The sequence below is a fragment of the Saimiri boliviensis genome, chromosome 7 (genome assembly GCF_048565385.1).
Source record: "Saimiri boliviensis isolate mSaiBol1 chromosome 7, mSaiBol1.pri, whole genome shotgun sequence".
NCBI lineage: Eukaryota > Metazoa > Chordata > Mammalia > Primates > Cebidae > Saimiri > Saimiri boliviensis.
The window spans coordinates 114,950,305-114,977,452 of NC_133455.1; the positions used below are offsets into that span (position 1 = coordinate 114,950,305).

Below are 27,148 nucleotides of genomic sequence, written 5' to 3' on the forward strand. Positions count from 1 at the left end.
GGAAGAAACAGGTACTCTCAATTACACAACACAGCACCTGCAAACCTTCTTGAAATCACTACTTAATGAAGAAATCAAGGCATGAATCAAAATAAAGAATCAACAATAAAAAAAAACATGATGGAAGAATCAATTAAAGAAATTTATTCCATTTAAATGTAGAACTGAGTTTAAACCACTTTGGGAATGAGAGTTATAAGTGGAGTGTGAATATTACAAATCTTGACCATGAACATTAAACCTGTGTAAAATCTAGAAGGGGAGAAAAAAAGAGACATAATAAAAAAGCTACTTTCTTCTTTCCAAATAGCTTACAGTCAGCCGATACTGACTAAAACAAATACATGTTTAAGCAAAATGAATTCAGATCTGGTTTTATGTAATAATTCAAACTGTAAAGGAATCTTTAGGGTGAATATCACGTGAAGCCACTCTTTAATGTTCACTTTAATTTTGTTACCTTCTGCTTCATTAAGTGTACTTTTCAATTAAAAACAGCATCTACAGTATGATGACACTTAGCATATCTATGCCATTTCACAAACCTGTCCATCAGAATGTCTGTTTTCTACAATATCTGGAATAATGATGGTTCCCTTATGTTAACAATGATTATTATTTCTGGATAATGTGATTCTGGGGGTGATTTTCTACATCTTTGTATTTTTTCTCCTGTTTGAATTATTTATAACAAACATGATTAACAGCTACACACACATGCACACACACACACACACACACTCTTCCAGTTTCCAACATGCTTTGTGGTTATACCAACTCTTCATCTACACATTTTGTGTTAGAAGTTTTAGTTGAAACCTGAGGCTGGGCTAAGAGACTGGAGTGTGACAAGCACTTCTCTTTTCCCAGGAGAATTCTTGCCCAGCAGACGTATATCATGGAACCATAAGTATGAAGTGTCCTCTGCCCTTCCTGCTGATCCATGAGGCAGGCAGCACAAGAGATAATGCCTCTTTTTGCTGCTTTCAGGACAAAGGAAGCAGCCCACAGAATATAGGATACATGCGGAAGATATAATGAAGTGGGTGTCAGGCTCAAACATAGCCACTTCATCTCTTTTAGAGCAGCACATCCGGAACTGCAGGTGTGTGTGCCAGTGCCTCCCTAGTAGAGATAAGAGTGCTGTCTTATATGGACTAAGCAGGAGAACAAAAATGGAGAGAATCAGTTTCCATAGGCAAGTTCCAAAAGAACTGCTACAAATGGGACCTGGCTTGGGCCCTCTTCGAAACTCTTTTTTTTTTTTTGACACAGAGTCTCACTCTGTCGTTCAGGCTGGAGTGCACTGGTGCCATCTTGGCTTACTGCAACTACCGCCTCCGGGGTTCAAGCGATTATCCTGCCTCAGCCTCTGGAGTACCTGGGACTGCAGGTGCTTGCCACCACGCCTGGCTAATTTTTGTATTTTTAGTAGAGGCAGGGTTTTACCATGTTGACCAGGCTGGTCTCAAACTCCTGACCTCAGGCAATCCACCCACATCAGTCTTCCAAAGTGCTGGGATTACAGGCATGCAGCACCATGTGTGGCTAATTTTTTTATTTTTGTATTTTTTTGGTAGAGATAATGTCTCTACCATGTTGGCCAGGCTGGCCAATAACTCTTATTAAATATGAGTGGCAAAGTGGGAATTCCAACTCAAGTCTCTGTAAATGGGATATTTATACACACAGGGTCACAGATATTTTTTATTAGATCTTGCCCTGAGTATAAGATTTAATGGGGTAAGAAGGTAGCATGTGAAACCTGAATACCTCGATGCCACACAATTCCATGTAATTGGAATTCTGTAAGATTCTATATAATCAATCTGGGCAATTCTTATCTTGTCCCAGACTTCAAAGATCTTCTGCATGCCAAGACACTCAAAATCTCTTTTCCAGGTCTTTTTCTTAAATGTCAGCCCCACACATTCAATTTCTTGCAGATGGTCTATCCTAAATTCAGTATGTAAAAAACCTCAAATATATCCTATCACAACTTCTTCTTTATTTTAATTCATTTAATTCAGTAGGTACTCTTTAACTACCTACTATATGCCAGGCTGTATGTATACACACTGTATGGTTGATGCTGGGAATGCAGAGTCGCACATGCTACATTCCTGGCTTCTGGGAGTTCACAGTGCAATGGAGAGGACTGAGGAGCAGAAATGAGTACAATACAAACACAATGGTAAGATCACAGTGTCCTGTGAGATAGGGAGGCAGGCATCTAATCAGATGTGTGGGTGTGGAGGGAGGGATAAATTAGTGATCAGGAAACTCATAAACCACCATATAATGTTTGAGCTTTCTCAAAGAACCAGCAGACAACTCCTGCTCAGCTAGGCAACTCCTCCTTTTGTCATAGATCTAGCTGTTCCATTCAGCCATCCACTCGTGGCTGCAGTGGCTTTCCAGGTCAGCCTGGGCTCTGGAAATCGCCTCCATGGTTACCTCCCTTTCACTGATGACATTCTGCAGATCGTTCGCTTTGCCCTAGGCCCCTGTCTGTTCTGTGTAACACTGGTTTCCTGGAAGCCGCTTGGTGTCTTGGTAAGAACACCCAGATTTAGAAGGGAAAAACAATAACATGGTTGTTTCCTGCTCCTTTGCTCAGAAGTTTCAGTGTTGGGGAGATTATTTAACTTTTCTGAGGCTCACCTCCTCATCTGTGAAAGGCTGGTAATGATAATACTAGTGTCTACATCAAGAGAGTGTGTAAAAATCAAGTCAGATGGGGGATATGAAAGCAGGTCTGGCACAGCTCGCATGTTAATTGTCTTTGTTAGGGTCTGAGCGTGATGGAGTATGACTCAAATACAAATCCTATAAATGCCGATCTTGTAAGGTGGACGAGAAGCTTTTGGAACTTTCTCAAATATATGAAGAGAATTTCAATCGAATTCCGTGGGTTTGGTTTTGTTTTGTTTTGTTTTGTTTTGTTTTGTTTTGGTTTGGTTTGTTTTGTTTTTTAACCTAGCATCTCTCAGCTTCCGATCCAGTCTGGATTTCACTCCAGCCCTGTATTTACTAGCCTTGCATTACCTTTTCCTTCAGTTTCCTCTTGGGCATCACTGAGATTATTGAAGACACTTCAAAGAGATATCGTGAGGATCCTTTGAAGTAAGGAATAGAGAACACCACGTCGTGATGCTTTCTTAGGCAAGGTTTTAACGGAGGAAAGCCGCCCTTCGCTGAGAAGAGCCTGGAGGCCTGGAACTGAGCCCTGAAAACGGGAAGTCCGTCTTGGGGGGCAGCACGTTCAAGACCCAAAGCTCGCAAGCCTGGGAGGCAGTGCGGCGGGAGGCGCCTGCCCGTGACCCCGGTAGGGGGCGCCGAAGAGCCGCACTGCAGCATCCCGGCCGCGGAGCTCGGCGGCCTCTGCCGGGCTCAGCTCGCGTCCTGCAGCGGTCCCTCGGCCGCTAGTCGGAGCGAGCGCGAGGGAGGAGACCCCCACCGGGTCTCCGGCACTTGCTTCTGCGGCGAGTCCCACCCACGATCGCAGCCCAGCAACTCGGAAACGGAACCTGAAGCCTGGGCTGCGCAGCGTGGGAGGGCTTCGCGATCTCGGGGGACCGATTCCGAACTTGCAGAGGACCGTGGCTCTCCCGGCCTGGGGAGTGTGAACAGGTGAGTGTCACGCACGTGTCCAGGTGGCTCTTTCGGGACGACTTCCTGCAGACCCTTTCCAAGCCCCCGAGCGCGCTCGGCCTGTGAGTCAGTCCTGCTGGTCACCGGGTCCCTCCTCCCAGGGCGGCTTTGGGGTTCGCTGAGAGGGAGATGTGAATACCAGCAGCGGGGCTTGGCAGGACTCTCCTAGCTGAGAGGGAAAATGCCCTTTTGACTTAAGGCTGCGTTTTCTCCCTAGCCTGAAAGCAAGTGACCTGCAGTCCACAATGGGTTTGTTTATCATTGCAAGATACCTGTTGATTCAGAGCAACATTCTATAGCCAAGGGGCTTATACAATTATCCTGGTTTGCTGTAGGTACTGCATAGTGATCAGAAGAGAGAGAATTCCTATTAATGAGACCAGGACAACTTGATTTCAGAACCAGAGAAGGGGAGGGCAAAAAAGAAGATAATCTCATTTCCAGAACTAGACTCGGGTCTTTGCTTCCCTAAATAGCTACACTTGATTTTGACAAGCACATGAAAACTGAAGTTCCAAGCATGATTACCTTATAAAGATGCTTGCTTCCCCCACCCCCAAGAGGGAGTAGAAAGCATGAACCTTGATAAATACAGCCTTGAGAATGATTTATTAGGAATGAAAACTTTCTTTAAATAAATAAGTAAATAACGTTACAGTGATCATAGGTCTAACAGAGTGTAAGCTTCAAAGGGAGCTACTTTTATTTGTATGTTCATAGCGTACGTGTGGAATAAATCAATGAGTGCATTACTAATAATACAGGATTTGGAGGCTAGTATGTTTCTTTTTTCCTTTAATTTATGTTTAGGAAAAAAAACCCTACACCTTCAAACTAAATATTTAGGTATGACTTTACCTTTAGAAGTGATAGGAGCGGAGATTTTTTGGTCCTAATAAAGCACCATCCACATAAAAAGTGAATGGCAAATTTCAGCCTTACTCAGAATAGTTCAGCAGAACATGAGGACAACTGTATTTTATTAGACCCATGTATGGAAGCTCTCAGATTATGAATTATTTTGAACATCAGGAACTTGGCAACAGTTTACTTACTACAACAATTTACAAATCTGTTTTTGTTTTTCATCTTGTCAAGTGTAACTTTTCACATTTTCATGTGAGAAATAAAATGTTGAAGAACTTATGTCAGTTTTTTGTCTTCCATTAAGTGATTTTCCTAAACATAACATAAGGTTGACAATAACCAACTGTATCTTTATTAGGTTATAAATGGAAAAAATAGCCCACACAATTTCTCTTTCTTAGGTGAAATTCCTATGCCTTTGAGGCCATTTGGGAGTTACTAAAATATGTGACTTGTCATTTTTTAAAAATCCCATTTGATGGCTACTTTCATGAAACATTAATCAGACAGATAATTACTTGCATTTTATATCCATGGGTATGAACAGTTTTGCATGAAATAGAAAATTATTGTTTATACTAGCTCCAGACACTTGCACGTTCAATGTTTCAAAGAAATACATGCCAGCACCCCTTCTCGTTTATAATTAAAATAGTTAATATATCTGCATATATTATGCTTCTGTGATGAGGCACTGAACCTTAAAAACATAGGGGCCTTTTCTTAATGAATGCATCTAAAGTGACAGTTAAGGACATCTTTTTATCGTTAGCCAAAAATATGGGACTGGACAAAATGCAGATGTTTAAACTTCTGGTTTTTGTTATTAATGATTACTTAGAAGTTTTTTCATTATTGAGGATGAAGTAAACAACAGCTAATGTTAATGTTGACTTTTCCTTCTTTCAGAGGAAGCTCTGGCACTTTGAAAAGCAAAAAATACAAAACCTTATTAGGTACAGGAGGATAGCTTAAATACATAAATAAGAAAACAATTACATGTTAATGTCTTTGTAGAAATACTTTTTCAGAGGGATTTTCACTGTTTCTTCCCCTCTCTCTCTCAAGCTCTTTGTAGAAATTTATAGATGGAAAAAGCCTAGCAGGAACAGTTAACACATTTAGATACATATTTGTGTTTAAAACAACTTTACAGACTGACAAACTGAATGAATTGCGAAGACTGAGGAGATTAAGTTTAACACGGGTAAAAGTGCAGTGTTGTATTTAGGTTTAAGCCATTGATTGCAAAAGTTCAGAATGAGGGGCCTGCAGCCCTTGTAAAAGATGTGAGGCTTAATGTGATTGGCTGTGCCACAGTACAACCATGGTGTGCAGATTAATGATGGTGAAAATCTCAGGGAATTTACACCGGGTCAGTTTGTCAGGTCATATCTCAAAGTGGAATGCAGTGGACACCACGTTTTTAGAGAGATTAAGATGTTGAGGAGGCAATGCACATGATGAAAAAAGGAGTGAAGGTCAAAAAATCATAATCAAGAGTATACATTCCAGGAAAAACAAGTGGACAGGCTGGGCCTCATGTTCCTAGAAAAAGCCTAGGATGTAGCAAAGGGTCCTACTAGGTGCTAGGATCCTTGCGCGGTTCTGAGTGAAAGAAAATGTTGACTTGTTTTTAGTTATTTCATAGAGAAAAACCAGGACAAATGAGTAGAAGCCCCTGGGAGACAGAGTAGAGCTCAATATTAGAAATACACTTTCTCCTAATTGGAGAAATGAAGGAGCATACAGAAGTAATGAGCCCACCTTTCATGCCTGGAAGTGGTAAGTCAGGCGTGGACTATGTCTTTGGGAAAGATTCTTGCTAGAAGAATGGCTAGAAGATCATTTCAGATGACCTCCCCCGAGCCCCCCCCACCACCAAAACTCTTTCCAAATTTACATTTCTGTGGTCCTAAGAACCTAGATGCCATTCCTAAAGTACCAAACTAAGGAAGTTGTGCTTACTTTGTACATAATGATTTTTCCCAAGTTTTAAGATAGCACTATAAACTAATTTACTTGAAGTCATCATAGAAAAGGAATAATAACTTGGAGCATGGGATTTATCTTTTGTGTACCAGGGCATGGTGCCCAGCAAAATATAAAAATATAATTTACATATTATATTTTGATTCCTAGAAAATGTGTATCTCTGTCTGTCACATGACTTCATCATGTGATTGAGTGTGAATCGAGATAAAATTTAACTTTGAGATGCAAAATGGAATCGTGTTGCAGTGGAGTTGACTAATGTGAATATCTGTTATTCAACCCAAAGAGACATGAAGAGGCTCAAAAGTACCTCTCTCCATTGCGCCATTGCATGTGTTTGTACACTGAATGTGTAAAGATAGACGATAAATGTGTGTATTCAATTACTACCAATAATCAATACCTTCATAAAACAAATTCTTGAGGAAGTACTTAAGAAATGGAAGACTATGCAGCCATACGAAATGATGAGTTCGTGTCCTTTGTAGGGACGTGGATGAATCTGAAAACCATCATTCTCAGCAAAACGACACAAGAACAGAAAATCAAACACTGTGTTCTCACTCATAGGTGGATGCTGAACAATGAGAACACATGGACACAGGGAGGGGAGCATCACACACTGGGGTCTGTTGGCGGGGGGAGTATAGGAGGGACAGTGGGGGTAGGGAGGTTGGGGAGGGATAACATGGGGGGAAATGCCAGATATAGGTGACAGGGGGATGGAGGCAGCAAACCACATTGCCATGTATGTACCTATGCAACAATCCTGCATGTTCTGCACGTGTACCCCAGAACCTAAAGTGCAATAATATAGATATTATTGTATATAAAGAAATATATATATTATTGTATATAAAGTGCAATCATATATATATGTATATATAGAGAAATGCTATTGTGTGTGATAATGCATGTTTTAGTACCAATCAGATCCAAATTTAAGTCCTGAATCTACCGTTTATTAGTTAAAGCATTTACAGTAAGTTACCATAGTCTTCTTTCAGGATAGTGGTAAAGATCAAACTAGATAATGATGATAAAGTGAATGGTGGCTGGCATATAGTATATGCTCAGTAAATATTAATTTATTTTCCAGTTACTTATGAACCCAAATTTCTTTTGTTTAAGGATTGTGGACTCTTCCAAGATTTGCAATGATATGGTGAATCCAAAGACTGGAACCAAAAAGATTTGCTCAGTGCTTTAGTTTTAACAATAGCAAATTGTCTACCAACACCCATCATGGCTAAAAGTGCGGAGGTCAAATTGGCAATATTTGGGAGAGCAGGTGTGGGCAAGTCAGGTAAGATTTTTATTGTGGTTGTTATTGTGTGTGTGTGTGTGTGTGTGTGAGTTGTGTGCGTGCGCGCGTGTGTGTGTGTGTGTGTGTGTGTTACTGTCTCTTGAGATTGGGCAGGTGAGTAGTTGGCATTTCTCCTATTCTCATTTGTTACTCTTTTAGATAAAGTCTGTTTATCTAGAACTTTTATTTTGCGTAATAGACTGTTGTGTATCCTTTTGCTTATTTATATTGAAATAGCTTTGCTGATAACACACAAGACAATGGATATATCAGAGGTCTTTGCATTCTGATTTTTAACAACCTCCAAAGAAATCAGATGATGGAAATTAAAAAATATATTTGTTCTTTTCTATGTATGAGATCTTGAGGGACTGATTTCACATCTCATTCATTTTGATATTCCCAGCAAACAGTTCAGTGTCAAGCATGGGTTAGGTGCTTTAAACATGCTTAAGTGAATATAGCTTTATCAGAAACAGAATTGCATTATCATTTGACACTCAAAACTTCTGAGAGGATTCCTGAAACTTTAGGAGTGCATGCCCTCAAGCAAGACAGCTATTGCCAACGCCTCTGCAGTGGATTTAAATTAGCAAGTTCTGGCTAACACCAGTAATTCAGAGACATTTGTTCCCCATCTGAGAAATCGCTAGCAGACCTTTAAGAATAAGGGTGAAATGGTGGAAGTGAAAACTGTACCTAATATCTAATTTGAAAATTATATCTTATATTTTATAACTCAAGAATTCCAAAGTCAATGTTGTTAAAATATTAGGGCAGCATGGCTTTTCAGGGCACCCTCCTGCCTTAGTCTCTTACTGGAGGAAGGAATTATAATTAACTGTACACAGAGCTTTTTGTTCCCAGGGAAGGACTCAAACAGATTGTCTGGTAGGTACATGTTTGTAGAGGGAAACCTGTTTGGAAATAAACTGTATAATCCAATGCATTAGGTAATCCACAAAATCTTAGACAAATACACGTAATCACTTTTTAATTCTGTGAGCAACCTTTCTTTTCTGACCTGCTGTCTGGTTTAATTTCAGCAGTAATCTTCCCTCTTCTAAGACTTTGTCTCTTCTTTTTCTTTTAATTTTCTCGAGGACTTTTTCCTGCTACCACCCTTTTCTTCTTTTTGCTGTCTGCTCTTGCCTCTGGCAGAAACCACACAAGGAAAATAGGTAGTTGGCAAGGCTAAGAAACTGCCAGCCTTCACGAGATTGAAGATAGTTAAACTCCTCCCTGTGAATCTCCTTAGTGTTTCCTCATGGCGTGAGAACCTGATTTCTGTAGCTGGTGGAAGGATCCGGAGAATGAGGAAATGATTCCTGTGAGTGGAGGATGGAGGGAAGGGAGTGTGGGAGGAGGTGTGCACTGCCAGCAAAAGCTTGTCTAACTCCTTGTGAGTGCCAGGTCTAGCTAGGCTTGAGGCTGACCATTTATTCCTTCATTCCAGACTTACTGTGGGCAGTAAGGGAAGGGGATTTTTCAAAACTTTGTATCATTTGTTAAAATAAACTACATGCAATTTAAAAAGTCAAACATAAAAATGAAAACTCAGCTGAGAGAACCACATAGCTGTATGTGCGTCCATCCATTTCCTATCTTCATGATCTCGAAGCAAGCTGGGTGTCTCCTCCCATCAAGGCTCATGCATCAGAGATGCCTGTTTCATTGTCTTTCCCCACATGATTTCATTATTCATCTCATTCTCACCTGGCCACATTTCCTTATGCATTTCTTTGTCCACTACTTCAGCTTTTTCTTTTTTTTCCAAGCTTATTGAATACGGATTCTTCCTTTACTGTCTTATCTTTTTTTACTCTCCCATTCATTGCTTAAAACATGGCCATCTCCCATTATAACCACTCTACTGAAACTGCTTTTGCTAAGGTCACTACCTAACAATCTCCAACACATCTAATAATCATTTTTCAGTTCTGATCTTAGACTTCTTTCTATCATTACACAGTTGCTTATTCTATCCTAAAATGCCTTCCTTCCCAGGCTCCCATGACATCACACTCTTTGGCCTTGCTGCTCTCTCTCCATTGCTTCTTACCAGCTGTTTTCATGTGTTTGCTCTTGGTCTGCCCACTGCTCAAAGTTGAAGCTTCCAGGGTGTATATATCATCCTTTCATGTCCTTACTCCATACACTGACCCTGGACGTGCTACTCACACCCAGAGCTGAAGATAGCACCTGCACATGGAGATCAAATTCTACTGAACTTTATTTTATGTAAAATGCACAGGTTGAAATTACTCACTAAGTTTCTTTCCAACTGTAAAATTCCAATCTTTGGATTGTTTTCTGTATTCACCTTAAATACATTCCACCATTTGTGTTTATTTTCATTTAGGTGAAAATGACAATGATAGACTACATAGCTTTAACATTGCCTTTTTGTCTGTCATCTGTAAACAGTGTTTTCCTATGTCAGCACTAAATTATTTTTTCTGGGAACTGTAACTGCACCTCACATTTTAAAAGCAGCACTGGTTTGACTGATGCATGGGTGACAATTGTGAAACCTTTTCCCATAGTTCAGTAAAAACAACCACAAACTACTTCATATCTACCAATTTTATTTTAAGACACAGGGTTTCCCTCTGTCATTCAGGCTGGAGTGCAGTGGCATGATTATAGCTCACTGCAGCCTCCAACTCCTGGGCTCAAGGGATCCTCCCACCTCAGCCTCCCCAGTAACTAGGACTACAGGTGTGTGCCACCACGCCTGGCTCATATGTACCAATTTGGAAAGTAGACTCCAACAATATTGAATTTATGTTGATTCTAATTCTTTGTGAATATGGTTATTTGATACCTCTGCCTCATCATTATACCATGGATTTATCTTTCTACTGCAGAGACTATTAGTCTTACAGGTAATTTTTGCTTAAGTCTGCAAGAAATTATTCCTACTGAATTGTTTCAGAGGCTTCAAGTCTTACTTCTTCCCTTTCTTTCCCCCCACATTTAATACCAGTAGGAATTGGGGATACATAAGACCATATTGACCATTTGCTAACAAGGAGTCACATAGCTTGGAGCCAAGAGTGTGAGCTTTTGTTAGCCCTGTGAACTTGGCAATTTTGGCAAGTTACTTAACCTGTCAATTTCTTCAACTATGAAAAAAATTTAATAGCACCTCAGTTGTTACTAGGATTGAATGTGTTATTACATTCAAGTGTTTCAGAACAGTTCCTGGCACATTGCAAATGCTCAAAATTAGATTATATTATTATAATTTGTTAAGGTATGCTTTTTTTAATTTGTAAGTTCCACAGTGAAAACATACAATTAAAGATATACTTGCATTCAAGTGAGTATTTTGGTTTTCACTAAGTCAGACAGCTTATAAGGTAAAACTATATCCTTTCTCAGCATACCCTGAAAACACACCACACACACACACACACACACACACAGAAACACACACACACACACACACACACACACACACACTCGCTTTCTCTGTTTTTCTCTTTCTTAAACCCAAAGCCTGGTTAATGTCAATTACAGCTTGACCACTGATGATCGTAACAATACTTCTTATGGCTTATATTCAATCTTGTAAAAGGCCAGAAATGTATTAGTGCCATCAATAAAATAACACCTTTAAATTTGAAAGTGTTTCTGGTATGTGGTAGATGACTTCCTAACTCAGGTGATAGATAGGCCCTCTTTATTTAAAACAGTATTTAACATTTACCAGAACTTTTTTATTGACAGTTTGACCACAGACACGTCAACAGAGGCAAAATTTAATAATGTGCTAATTACTAAGAAGCACTGATAAAACATGTGAGGGATGCGTGTGTGTGCATGCATGTGCATGTAATATGTATAAGTATTTACATGATCTGCTGTATTGGGGGAATTCTTGTTCCTTCTAATTTTATCTTGCAGATCTGTCTTCAAGTGAGCTTGCTGGCATGGGGACAGTACACTGAACTCTGTGGGGATGCTGCAAAGTTCAGGGTCATGATTTCCCATCCCTTTCTATCTTTTCTTGCCCCAGCCAGTACACATTTACTTTCATTGGCTAAGGGTGAAGCATTAATAATGTGGCATTCAGGGCACAGATTTCCTTACTCGTGTGCATCCGCCTATATTTTGACAAGCTCCAAGTAATTAAAGTGATAAGACTTGCCAATAAGCCTAGAATGCACACATTTTAATTTAAACACTTCTTGTAGTTGTAGTATTCAAATTTGTAGTAAGTGTGGGAGGGGGCTGATAGAAAAACAACTGAAATTGTAAATTTAGTTTCACAGTTGACATTCTCATTTTAGAACTGAAATATTGTGTGCCACAGCTAAGTATATTGCTTGAAAGGGCTAGTCTTAAAGTTAATTGAGTAATGCTATCCTGTAATTCAAAAGCCAATTGGTGCACTCATCCATGAAGGCTTAAGTTCATAGACTCAGATTGCTGGGCTGTAAACTGGGTGCCGAAAACAAACAAGCTATTTTTTTCTGTGGCGCAAAGAGAAGTGATTTTTGGTTCTATTTTTTGTTCTTTTTCTTGCCTGCTTTTTTTCTGTCAATTATAAAAATGTTTTAAAGCTTTTAAAGCTTTTTTCATCTTATATTTAAGTAGGACAGGGAGTATTCTCATTTTAAATGTGACTTTTAAAACAACGACCAAAACCTGCTTTAAAATATATATGTACTTCAGGCTGAGATGTATTTATGAGATCTCATATATATGAAATAAAAAACAGAAACATCAGTAGCATCTTGCATAGGTCAGTTTTATTATGCTATAGAACTAACTTTTTGTGTTTTAGAACTTTTCCTCTCCTTAAGTAGCTATATACCAATTTTCCCCCTTCTTCAGACTTAATGACACAGTATGATACTTTTTATACATTGTTTTCAAAGTACTTCTGATAGAAGAGAGAAAGATCTAGGGGGTTTAGGTTATGTAAGCATCTCATAATCATGTAAGTATTTTGCATGTTTCGTAGTTATATAAAATGTGTGCAAAACTTACTATTATTCCCTAATATATCTATGTTTGTTTAAACATGAAAACAATTCTCTCTGAAACTCAGCGACTAAAATGGACTTTTCAGGAAGATATAGCAAGCTTATTTGTGGCTCTAATATCATGTAGGTTTCAGGTCTACTTGAGGACCACATGTGTAAGAAATAGCCTCAGCTATGCATACCACGTGAATGTGAAACTGACAGCAACCCTGTATCTCAGCTTTAACCTCTTTAAGGGCCCAACCGGCCATTAAACTTTTGGAGCATTATTTTCTAAGATTTTATATATTTTCCACCATCAATCAAGGTTTTTTGTTTTATTTTTAGTTGACAAATGATAACTGTAAATATTTATGAGATATAAAGTGATGTTTTGATACATATATGCATTATTGAATGATCACACCAGACAGATTAGCATATCCATCCCCTCAAGTGTCATTTCTTTGTGGTGAGAATATTTGAAATCTTCTCTGTTAACAATTTTGAAATGTACAATGCATCATTATGAACTATAGTCACCATGCTGTGCAATAGATCACCAAATCTCATTCCTCCTGTGTAACTGAAACTTTGTACCCTTTGACCAATACTGTTGTCCATTGACACCCCTCTCAGTGATGTTAACCACCATTCCACTCCCTGTATCTTTGAGTTCAACTTTTTTAGATTCCACGTATCAGTGAGATCATACGGTATTTTTCTCTCTGGACCAGACTTATTTCGCTTAGCACAGTTTCCTCTATGTTCATCCGTATTGTTGGAAATTAAAGAATTTTCTGCCTTTTTATGGCTGAATAGCATTCCATAGTGTGGGCTGTGTGTGTGTATATGTGTGTGGGTGTGTAAATTATATATATGTGTGTGTGTGTGTGTAAAATGACATTTTAAAATTCATCAATTGATAGGCATTAGGCTGTTTTCATATCTTAGCTATTGTGAAAAATTCTGCAGTAAACATTAACACATGTGTGTATGGAAAGAAACTTTTCCTAGTTTGTTTATGAAATTGAAGGATTACCAGAAATGAGGCCTATTGGTTCCTTGAGTGGTTGGTGGTTAGAAGAATTGGTTTTTAATGGATTGGACCAAAGGGAAGGAGGTGATTTTGAGACAAATTTGGGTGAAGTTAATAAAAAGAAGCCGTTCTGTTGTCCTAAAATCAGTGTTCTGGTTACCTGTGGCTTTCCAATGTTGGTATCTTCCTTTACCTGCAAAACAGAAAAACAAAAAGAGGCAGACAGTCTAGATGAGTCCATTGTAATTTGCTTTTTTCCATCCCAAGACCAACGAAACAACATTTTCAAATCATAGGTGTATGCCTATGTATATGTATAAAAGGCAGACCTCTGTGCAATTTATAATTCACTGCTGATCTTTCTTGCATGCCCAGGAAGAAAAAAAAGGGAAATGGTGCTTCAAGAGGGCATAGGTAAATAAAAGTTAAAAAAAAAAAAAAGAAAACTAGAAAAAAATGAAAATTAATTGTTATTGGTAGGTGGTTAAGGACTTTGCCTGTTGACAATGACCAATTCTTAGTTAAGGCTCTTCTCTTAAGAAAAATATAATTAGGGGGGAAACAATACTGGAAAACAAAACAAAACAAAATCAAGAATTATTTTTCAAAGCCCAAAGGACAGATCTCTGTTCTTGCTTTTTTATTGGAATATATTGTTAAAATTCAATTGTCCTTTATTTTAAATTGATGGCTAATTTATTCATTGAAATGTTTCTATAGTTAAATACCAGCTGTCTATCAATTCCATTTTGATCCTGACGACTTTTTTCTTGGCAACTTGAAAAGACTAACTGTAAGTGGAGGGAAGAAAATTTTAAATAATTCCCCTTTTTATTCCTGGTATTTCTCCAAATTATGGGTTTGGGGAAATCAGCCAAATTTTCAAGGTGGTTCTGGCCTTGAAGCCAAAATTCCAGTGCAAATGCATGTCTGTTTCTACAGCTGCCTTTGAAAATTGATGTGGTTTCAGAAAAACAGCCATAAATTTCTTCCATCCCATGGAAAATGAGTTGCTATATTGTAAAGACAAGGCAGTCTGAAATAGAAAATTTCAGCATGAATAAACAAATATGTAAAGCTTGTCCATATATATGAGAGATACATGTGAGAGAGAGAGAGAGATCCTTAGCAAGATCACCCAGCTTGTTGGTGCTACAGCCAAGTCTAGAATTCAAGTCTATGACTCAATGCAAAGCTCTTGCAACTTTGTTATCAAAGGTTTTCATTTTGTATCATTCAGTTATTTTCCACTTCTTCTCAGATATTTTATGTTAGAAAATGAGATGACCATCAAAATTTTATAATACAGACTTTGTAAAAACCCGATGGACTTTGTTTTTATAAGAAATCCACAGTAACCAATAAATAACCAATGTATAGCAAAGGTCTCTGGGAGTACCAGGTGTGTGATCAACCAAAATAGCCAAAATTCTCAGCAACTTTTTATATAAAACAGTGTTCTCCTATAATGCAGTATTCTATTTCTTACAGCCTTGGATCAAATGTAAAAAAAATCCTGATGAATCATCTTTTGCTACAGAATATGTTTCTCACTGTTATCTAAATAGCCTACATTACACTATGTCCTGTCATTATGATCTAATAATAAAAAAGCACACACTGTAAAGATCGGGGTTAAAACCTCACTTTAATTTCACACTTTTCTCCTTCTATTCATCTGTCCAATGATACATTCTTTTGTTCTTTTTTAGTTTTTACAGAATGCAGGTAGGATAAAATGAAATTATGGCATTGAAGGTACTTTGAAAAATTACAAGTCTGATACACATGTGGACTTACTACTATGGTTCTCTTATGCTTGCTCTGCAGCCATTTCTTTGCCTTACGTTCTTTAACATTTATGTCTGGAGAAGCAGCATGGCGAATTCTCTGGGTATCCACTACTGGAGGCCAGATGAATACATTGTGTCTACCAGTAGACTGTGTTCCTCCATGGACTGCCTAGAAGGAAGGAATTTGATAGCATATCCAGAGATTGTAGTTTCAATGCCTTAGGAATTTTTGGTTTTAAATATGTCAAATGAAGAGATGTTGAGTTGATTTTTTTAAGTATCAGAATGTAAAGTAGGCAGTTAAGGGGAGAGGAGGGATTAAGACCATAACTTAGACTTACACCTTATTGGAGAAGGAAACAGTTGTTTTTATATAATGTTTTAATAATCAAATCTTATCCTTACTAAAAATTAAAGCTTTGAAACATTTAAAAATTTTTATAGATTTCTCAATTAATACATATGTACATGTATGTATATATATGTGTGTGTGCATTTATATATTTCCCTATAACCTTAAAATATATATTTCTTTATTCATTCAGTTGTTCATTCAACAAGTATCTGTTGAGCACCAATTTTGTGTTCCAGAGAGCTGGTCTGGTATCCCTGCATATCGTACAGGATCTGTGTACTTTCCAAAAAGGCGAAGTAGTAGCTGCTTCTGTTCAACATTATACCTCTAGTGCCTCGCACAGTATTTGACACATACTAGGTCTTAATAAATGAATGCAAAAATTGAATTACATTATGTTGTCTCATTTGGTACACATGCTCTAAAATCGTATCAAGAGTCATATATTTTAAATAGTCTCCTTATTATGACCAAAGTGGTTTCCTTGCCTGAACTTGATTATCTCCAGTGACAGTCATGCAACATGTCCAGAAGTAGATCATTCTTGCACATCCACTTTTGCACAACTGCGTTAGTCAGGGTTCCTCAGGGGAACACAAACAATAGAATATACACACACTAACATTCATTTGTTCATTCATTCATTCAAAGGAATTGTCTCTTTCGATTGTGGCAGCTGGCAAGACTGAAATCTGTAGGGTTGGCACAGTGGAAACTCAGGTAGGAGTTAATGCTGCAATCTTAAGGCAGAATTTCTACTGCTCTAGGAAACCTCAGGTTTTGTACGTAAGGCCTTCCAATAACTAGATGAAGCCACCCATATTTTCATGGGTAGTCTCCTCTACTATCAGTCTACTGATATTTACTACTTCAACAAAACGCTTACATTCGTGTTTGAATAAATTATAGCCCAGCCAAAATCACTCATAAAATTATCCCAACAGTTCTTCCTGTTGGTTGCTTTTCCTTCTTTGGAACCAAAGGAGCTTCTAGGCACTGACTTTAACTTTATTCCGTTAGCATCCCGTACAACATGATGAATCTCTCTCCTTATGACAGCCCTTCACAAATTGAAGATAGCCAGCATGCCTTGACTCATACCTGAATCTCTTCTTCCATAGCCTAGCTACAAAGAGCCTCTTGGTTTACCCCGTGAGGTCATAGTATCACCCTCACTCTTTCACTCTACTATGCACTCCATGAAATGTGGACCTGATATTGAAGAAAGACATTTCAGATGTGTTGTGCCCAGAACAGATCAGAGCACAACTGTGGTTTTGCTTCTAGATCCTTTGCTTCTGCTGAGGCATCATAAAGTCACTGTTGTTTTCAGTGTGAGAGACAACAGGATGTTGGCTCATGGGGAGTTTATTGCAAATGGAGACTGTTGTTTTGCTTTTTAATGCATGCCATTGCTGAGCCAAACCGTCCCAGATCTGTACCTGAGCAATGTGTGTATGTTTAGCCCAGGTATAGATGTTTATTTTCATTCTCTTAAGTATTATTTTGTTAGATTTAATCAATTCTCCTGGCCCATCAGGAGCCTTTTGGGTCCGGCATATCTATTATCCCTCTCCACTTTCTATCATCTGGAAATGTTTGTTTTGGAACATTATAGACCCTTGTGACACTCTCACTGAATCACAGAATTTTCTTCTTTGGTATTATTTAGCTCATTAAAACGATGAGAAATTCCAGTGAAATTATGTCACTTTTTGGATAACTTACCACTGGTTAAGATCTAAACATAGGTCTTTGGTTCTTGGTATAGGCACGTTAACACTGTATCACATTTCTTCTGTGGTCAGTAAATAACTTCTGTTTAGGAGATTTGCCATAACAAAGGTGAGCTGCGGAGAAGCCTCCCAGTTATAATCTCCTGCTTAATATTGTATTTTATAAGACTCTTGTTTCTCTTTCCCATGCTTTTCTTAAGAATCAAGACACATTGGTACAGAAAGTGCATAACAGTGATCGAACATTACGGGCCCAAATATCTAGCCTATGCAGAAACTTATTTCCCAGGCATTTATTCCAAGATATGCATGAATACTTTTGTATAAAATGGCTGAATTTATGTGATTTAGCACTGCTGCTGCAAACCACAATTGAGTTTGGAAATCTATTTTTTATTGGGTTATAGCAGTTGATATCAAACTTAACCATGCTTTGGAATCACTGGCAGGGCTTTTTAAAATGTATGTTTCAGGACCCCACCTCCAGAGGTTCTGATTCAGTAGGTCTGTAGTGGGGCCAGAAAATTTGTATGTCTAACAAGTTCTTTGGTGATGCTGATGCTGCTAGTCTAGGGCCCACGCTTTGGGAATCAAGATGCTAAGTTTGCTAAGTACTAGATTTCCATTTGAGGTATGTGTTTTCAGCTTTAGAAAAGCTTGTACATTTTCGTGAACTGCACATTCAGTGGACTGAGTGCCAGACCCTCTTGGGGGTACTGACACTATAGTAATAAAACAAGAAGCTCTCTGTCTTGATGAAGTTAACATTCTAGAGAGAGGAGGCTAAGTGAGTAAAAAAAATTCTGTGGGCCAGAGCACATGTGAAGCTTTTCTGTGTTTCTGTAAAACTAGAACTTTTCGTTTATATCATAGAAGGGTGAATTTTGTTTAAAAAATAAAATGTAAGCCTCAACAATTGTGACAGGATGAACTCTGGTTTTAAGATGATACTTTGAGCTATTCGGTAATAGTGGGAATGGGCTAAGCTAGATTGCATGGTAAGCGTTTGGGGATTAAACATGTAGTCTATGACCCTGCTACCAATTTTCTACTGATAGAAACTAAGTCGCTGTATAGAAGTTGAACTCATAACTTTGAGCTTATTGATAGCTTGCTCCATATAGTTAAGTCTTAGGTAAAATCAAATTAAAGTCAGATCGTTTTTCTTTCCCCAGTATTTGGAAAAGTGATTTTAAATTGCTGTTTGTCAATGATGTTTATAGAACTTATGCAATGGTAGATAGAAAGAACAGCAGTGTTGAGAAAAGTTTATAACTTTCCACTCTTTTAGGTACAAATATAACATCTTTTTCTCAATGATGCATTTCCTGTTTTGCAAATCTTTTAAAAAGTTCTTTCGTGTTTTGTATCATTAAACAGTTAATTAAGAGGCAAAGTCAAAAAAGGTACAAATAAAAAATTGTGACTATTTGTCTGAAAAGTAATTGAGTCCTTTTTGCACTAAGAACCCCATAAATTTCAACTGAATCTGACAACTGAGCCAGCTTCCTGGTCATTTGGCAACACGTGTCGAGTTTGATGGTTTAAAGGAAGACTCAGCCACACGTGGTAGTATGAATAACAGTGATCTGTTCCAAAGCCTGGGATATTTTTTTCCATTCAAATATTTTGTATCTTGAAAATACTTTTCAGCAGTGCTCCAAAAGAGGTAAAATCAGGAACACATTCTATTTAAATCTTCAGGTCCCCCAATTTAACCCACAATTTCTTATGTCTCCCACTTATCAGTTTACAAATATTTATGAAAATCCCGTTGTGCTCCCAATTCTTCCACCTTTTCTTCCATCCTCCCCTTATAAGCCCAATAAAATGTTAAAACTTGTGGGAGAAGTCCAAAGAACTATGTAAACATTTTCTTTTCCTCAGGGACCATAGTGTTTTCCTGACCATGTATAACTTACAATTCAAAATCAGCCAGTGATAGTATATGTTCAGCAGAATAAATGATTTTTACAACTTTTTATATTAAAATAATTTAAAATAATTGTGCAGAGTTGCAAAATAATATAGAGTTCCTGTGTACTCTACACCTAATTTCCCTCAATGATGATATCTTATGTGACCACAATGCATTAGCAAAACAGAGATTGTTGTAGATACACAATTAAGCTTTAGATCCTAGAATTACTGCTTTTTTATTCAATTCAGGCCCAAGGACTATTTGAAAAGACAACTAGGGAAAGATAGAGAAGGAGAGACTTTAAGAAATGATAGAGCTCATCATGAGTTTTTAAAAAGTGAACTTTGGTAAGCTGTTTATTATCAGAAACTTACATCTTGAGTTCTGTACAGTTTAGCTCTTTAAATTGTATGTAACAAAATTTTAGCCATTTTGTCAGGCCATAAATGCTATCAGAATCAATGGGAAGAAATCAGTGAGAAATACATGTCTCCCTTTAGGGAGACATGCTGTAAGTCTGAAATACTAAAAGTTCAGTGGGATTTTTATGGTAAGGAGTGGAAAAGCTTTTCCTCTTATTATATTTCAAAACTGTATTAACTTCATAGCAATTCACATGTTATTAACATTGGAATTAGAAGGAAAAAAAGACCAATATCATGATTCTTTTCCCCTATTTTTTTTCTAGAGGTTTTACAGTTCCAGGTTTTACATTTAAGTCTTTAATCCATTTTAGCTATTTTTTTTTGGATGGTATAAAATAGAGGTCCAGTTTCATCCTTTTGCACCTGAATATTCAGTTTTCTCAATACCATTTGTTTCAGAGACTATCCTTTCTTTATTGCGTATTCTTGGTGCCTTTGTTGAAGATCAGTTGACCATAGGTATGGATTTATTTCTGGGCTCTCTATTCTGTTCCATTGGTTTATGTGCCTGTTTTTATGCCAATATGATACTGTTTTGATTACTATAGTGTAATATAGTTTAAAATCGAGAAATGTGATGCCTACAGCTTCATTCTTACTTGAAATTGTGTTGGCTATTCTGGGTCTTTTACTGTTCCACAAAAACTGTAGAATTATGAAACAGAAAACTTGTGTTTTGGTGGGAATAGCAGTGAATATGTAGATTGCTTTGTGTAGGATGAATATTTTAACATTATAAGTCTTCCAATTTGTTAACACAAAATGTCTTTCCGTTTACTCGTACCTTCTTTAATGTCTTTCATCAATGTATTATAGCTCTCAATTTGTAAGTTTTCACCTCCTTGGTTAAGTTTTTAAGTTTTCACCAAGATTTTTTTATTCTTCTTGATACGATTGTAAATAGGATTGTTTCCTAATTTCTTTTGAGTAATTTGTTTAGTATATATACAAGAGTTTTTTCTTGGTTGATTTTGTAAATGGTATTCTACAGCTTTACTTAATTCATTTCTTAGTTCTAAGAGCATTTTTGGTGAAGTCTTTAGGGTTTGCTATTTATAAGATCATGTCATCTGCAGAGGTAATTTTACCTCTTTCTACTTATTTGGATGCCTTTTATTTCTTTTTCTTAATTAATTACTCTGCTTAGGACTTCCAGTACTGTGTTGAATAGAAGTCATAAGTATGGTCGTTTTGTCTTGTTCCTAATGTTAGGAAAATAGCTTTGATTTTCAACATTGAGTATAATGTTAGCTTTGGACTTGCCATATAGGGTCTTTGTTACATCGATGCACATTTCTTCTATACTTAGTTTGTTGAATGTTTAATGATTTTATGAAGTTGCCACCAAAAGCACAGACAACAAAAGCAAAAATAAACAAGTAAGACTACATCAAACTCAAAAGCTTCTTCAGCAAAGGAAACATTCAGCAGTGAAAAGGCAACCCAAAAATGGGAGAAAATGTTTGCAAACAATATGTTTGATAAAGGGTGAATTTTATGAATAGATAAGGCACTCAGACAACTCAACAGCAAAAGCAAAAACAAAAATCTCAATCAAAAAATTTAAAAATGAGAATAGTGTTTAAATAGACATTTCTCTAAAGAAGACATAGATATGGCCAGCAGCAATTTGAAAAGGTGCTCAACATAACTAATCATCAGAGCAATGCAAATCAAAACTGCAATGAGTGATCACCCCATAACTGTTAGAATGGCTATGATAAAAAACAACAACAGAAACAGCAAAAAGACAAGAAGTGTTGATGAGGATATGGAGAAATTAGAACCCTTGTATACTGTTGGTGGGAATATAAAATGGTGCAACCACTATGGAAAACGGTATGGAGGCTCTTCAGAAATTTAAAATTGGAACTACCATATGATCCAGCAGTTCCACTCCTGGATATATACCCAAAAGAAATGAAATTAGGATCTCAAAGACAAATCCATATTTGTGCATTGCAGCATTATTCAGAATAGCCAAGCTATGGGAACAATTCACGTGTCCTCACTGACATACAAAATAGATAAAGAAAATGTGGAGTGCATGAAATCCTACCATTTACAACAACATGGACGGGCCTGGAAAACATTATGCTGAGTGAAAAAAGTCAGTCACAGAGGGATAAGTACTGCATGATTCCTCTTATACAAGGCAAATAAAATAGCCAAATTTATAGAATCAGAAAATAGAATGGTGGTTGGCACGCATGGCATAAAGGGAAGGAGGGAGTTGTTGTTCAATGTGTATAAAGTTACCTTTATTCACGATTAGTAAGTTCTAGTAAATTAACAATATAGTGTTGTACACTTAAAAATTTATTAAGAAGTTAGATCTCATGTCAAATGTTCTTAACATACACACAAACATATAAAACAGACACAAAAAGCAAAGGCACACAAGGAAAACTTTGAAGGTGATGGATACTTTTATTATTTTTAATTGTGGTGATGGTATGTATCATGGATATCTGTATATGTCCAAACACATTAAATTGTAAACATTAAATATATACAGTTTTTTCACATATTAATTATATTCCAATGAAACAGTAAAAAAGAATGTTTAGAAGGACAATAAGGCCAGGCATGGTGGCTCACGCCTGTAATCCCAGCACTTTGGTAGGCCAAGGCAGACAGATCACAAGGTCAGGAGTTCAAGACCAGCTGGCCAAAACCCCATTTCTACTACACACACACACACACACACACACACACACACACACACACACAAATTAGCAGGGTGTGTGTCCCAGCTACTCAGGAGGCTGAGGCAGGAGAAATGCTTGAACCGAGGAGGTGGAGGTTGCAGTGAGTCGAGATCCCACCACTGCACTCCAGCCTGAGTGGCAGAGCAAGACTCTGTCTCATAAATAAATAAATGGACAGTAAAGTGATGAAAGAAAGGGATAGGAAATAAATGATGATTAAGAAGGAAGAAGGGCTTTCGATATACTGATTGAGTCACAAGAAAGGTGCTGTTAAAGCTTTACAGAACTTACTCATTAGCCCTTACTTCCCTTCATTGGCAGGAGCATGTGTTTGGAATAAGACAGACCACTGAACCCTAGTCTCCTCTGCTGTAACACGCTGATGAAAACAGCCACCTTATATTGGGGATCCTATGGACCAACACTAATTGAGATAGAACAATAATAATAGAATAAACGATCCTAATAATTAGCTAATATCGCATATCATTTACCATAGACTTACCATTGCTATGGTACTTCACACATATAAACTCATAAATCAATCAAAACTTGTCTATGCATTCACCCTGTTCTTATAGATGAGAAGGCAGAGGTCTAAAATAAGAATTTGCCCAAGATCTTACAGGCAGTGATGGGATTTCAACAGAGCTATGATTCAACTCAGGCAATTTGGCTCCAGTGTCTGATTTGATTTATAGTACTCTGAAGATTTCTAACAAAATGCCAAGCACAACTGTAGGCACTCAACAAACATTTTCTTCCCTTCTCCCTCCCTTGTCCTCTCTTCCATGTTACTTAGGAATACTCATTCAAATTAATCAGTATCTATGGAAAGCACTTAACCTGTACCATTGTTGAAACAAATGAGGAACCAGAATAGAGGAAACTGTGATTAAACTACTAAAAGATATTATGGTTTTACATTATATTGTCGACTCAGTTTTAAAAATAATATATTTTTTTCCAAATTTACCCTATGATTTCGTGTTAAAACCTCTTATTTGGCTTTTAGGGCCCAGCAGTGTGTGAAAGAGATGTTAAGGGAGGAGGATGGAAATTGTAAAGGAAGATAGAAGAGCGTAATGTTTAATATGTAAAAAATGTGAAGCGTGTCAAATATCCTCAGTGGGAAGGGAGGATACATTAATAATTTGACCTGGAATAGCCCCAAAAGCAAAACTCAGAAGCCCTTTAAAAACACAAAAGCCCTTTAACATGTCAACATTAAGCAAAATATATAGTCAAGACAGAATTTTAAAATGATGATATGTGTTCAAAATATTGGATTGCAGACATTTTCTTCATTATTCATGATAATAAGAGGGTGTTTTTTTCTTCACTAAAATACAAGATGTTCTTGTGAACCAAATAACTGGAAGAATCACACCCCTACAAAGGGCAAAATGCCAGGAGGCTTCAAATATTTTATGAGGGCAGATTGGGTAGAATTGGATCCCAACAGATAACTAGAGATCTTTTATCTGCTATGAATAATTCATGACTTCTAGGTCAATAAATATTGTTTAAAATGATTATGCTTTTTATAAATGCAAGGGCCACTGTCATTTATTGTTGCTATTTTTAATTCTATAATTGATTATTCAGAATTACATGATGATGGTGCTTTTTTGGATGAACAATTGGCACACATAGCTTTGTTAAAAAAATGGAAATTTTACTATATAGTTTTCTCAGGTCATATTTTCAGATTCAGTGGAAAGGAAGTTTTGTTCATTACAAATTAAGAAATTCCTCAAGCCAAGCGTCACTAAGAAAACGTGAGCTCTTGTAAACCTGTTTTAAAGTATCGTGAAACAAGATTTTTAAAATTATCTTTAATTATGCAATGTAGTATTGTCAAAGTTTTCAGTAAATAAACATTTCTTTCTTGATCATCTACAGAATATTCATTATAGTCTACTAAATACCTTTGTCTGCTCAGTTGTTTATTCTAAGTTTATGTACTTTGTGTGGAGTGACAGTATTGTTCCCAGTATATGTTTTATTTCTAACATGTATTGGTTTGAATAGCCCAAAAATTACTGTAAAACAATTTTTTACAATGAATTTTATTTTATAGAGATGCAAATGCAAATGTACTAAAAGAAAGCAATTGCCAAGAAATCTGAAATTTGGTTTAATCTTGGAATGCTTTTTTTTATAAAGGTGTATTGATACAGGTAGAAATAAAACTAAACTTCTAAGGCACAAAAGACACTGCAGAATCTGCTATATTAAATTATATAATTTTCCAATCCCCACTATTATTTGATGAATACATACATATGAGTGAGTGCATGTGTGTGTCTGTGTGTGTGTGGGTGTCTGTGTCTGTGTCTATATGTATGTTGGCTAAAACTATTATACTAGAAAATCATCCTAAACCATCTATGGATTGTGATTGTTTTAGATTTAAAACATATGGAAAACACTGAGATACCAAGGGGTTCAATATTTAGTCCCATGTTTAGCTTTTTCCTCTATATGTGGCTAATATCAGTCTAGAATATAGGAACATAAGGAGAATATTTGTCTGCCTCCACCATAGACTCAAAGTTGCACTGAGAATAAGAAGATTAAAATGATACACAGTAAACATTTGAGAACCCACAGAAAATAAAAAATAAAAGCCACTCATGGCCCTTTTGATAAAAATGCCTAGAATGTCATCATCAAATGGAAACATTTGATAAAATGTATAAACTATAGAAACAATAGCAACTGAATTATTTCAGAACATGTACATTGAAAAAGAGTACCTTATGTTGCCACCTGGAGCCTCACCCATGCCTGATTTATATAAGGTAGATGATGAGATATGTGATTTTTAAGCTGATGAAATTCTGGACTTTGAGTAGATGCTGTTATGGGGTGAGAATATTGAGGACCTTGAGATGAATCTATTTTGCATGTGAAACAGATATGAATCTTTTAGTACCAAAGAGAAGACTGCGATAGGCAGAATAATGACCTCCAGAGATGTTGATGCTCTAATCTATAGAACCCATAAGTATGTTTCTTTACATAGTAAAAGGAACTTTGCAGATATGATTGACACAATGCATCTTGAACCAGGGGAATTACCCTAGATTATCAGGTGAGCCCAACCTATCACATGATTCCCTAAAGGTGAAGAATCTTGCCAGGCTGAGGCCAGAGGCTGAAGTCAGTGGGAGATGTGACAAAGGAAGAATGGTTGCAGAAATAAAATGTTACTGGCTTTGAGAACAGAGGAAGAGGATCATTAGCCATGAAATGGAGGTGGCTTTTAGAAGGTGAAGGAGGCAGGAAAATGGAACCTGTTTTAGAGGCTGCAGAGAGACCCTCATGACCTGTGTAGTACTTCTAATCTGCAGAACTCTATGATAATAAATTTGATTGTTGTAGGCCACTAAGTTTGTGATAACTTAGATTTCTTATACGTAAAAGAATTGAGTGGAGCTCCCAGAAGCTTTGATTTCATATGTATACTGAAATTACAAGAAGAGACTGCTGAATATCAACATATTCTATGTTAGAGAAGTTTCTGAGCTTGCGCACACTTTTTTCCCCTTACTCTGAGATTCAAAATACCCTTTGGAAACTCAGGAATGGAGCGCCAATCAGAAGGGAACACCAAATGGATGGAGATGACCAATATCCTGAAGAGTCATAGCTGGTTAATTTCTACATTTAAAGGATCATATTGAGTGATCATTTGAGTGCGGCATGGCCTGAATGGAGTTGAGTTCTGCACCCCTTTTGACTAAGAAGGGGGTGCATTGAGAGCTGTACACAAAGCAGAGGAAGTCACTAACAGTAGGTTGAACATGTGAATTTATAAGTGCATACCTCCTCACCAAGAGACAAGAAGGAAAAATGGAGAGACAAGGAAATAGAGCCGGAGGTTGACAACTAAAAAGAACCAAAGCACCAAGTGTAGCATGGCCCTGCCAGGCGATGTCCTTATAGACAAATCAGTTGGTGATTCTCAGGCATCTTCGCTTTATATGAGTCCTGAATAACACAGTTACTCTGAGGGCAAGACCTACAGGAAGCTAAGCTGGTGACACAGGATGAAAGAGCTAGTCTCCTTGGGCGAAAAAGACTCAGCACCCAAGACAGGCTGAGCTGAATGGTCCTCCTGGGCAATGCTGGCCCAGCCCGTCCTTTCTTTCTGCACTGCCCAACCCTGTGCACACACACTGAAGACAGGTGGGCTATAGACTGCAGTTCTGCTTCCTTCAGTATATAAAAAGTGCAAGACTCACATTCCTAAAATGACTTAAATTAAGTTCTTATATTTTATTGTCTAGGTTTGAAGGCCAATAAAGGCAAATAATAAAAATGGCTTATGTTATACAATACTAGGCACTCTACCAATTATT

The 27,148-nt window shown here is 37.3% G+C and overlaps 1 protein-coding gene across 2 annotated transcripts in view; it reads left to right on the forward strand.

The window, feature by feature from the left end:
* The first annotated feature begins 3,061 nt into the window (after positions 1–3,061).
* Positions 3,062–27,148, forward strand: part of RERG (RAS like estrogen regulated growth inhibitor) — a 118,652-nt gene continuing 94,565 nt past the window's right edge. The window contains exons 1-2 of one of the 2 annotated variants that reach the window (XM_010345118.3): positions 3,062–3,633; positions 7,648–7,822. In XM_010345118.3, coding sequence (XP_010343420.1) covers positions 7,762–7,822 — 61 coding nt within the window. In that variant the 5' untranslated portion in view covers positions 3,062–3,633; positions 7,648–7,761. The remainder of the gene's footprint in view (positions 3,634–7,647; positions 7,823–27,148) is intronic. The other variant, XM_010345117.3, reaches the window with a different exon arrangement.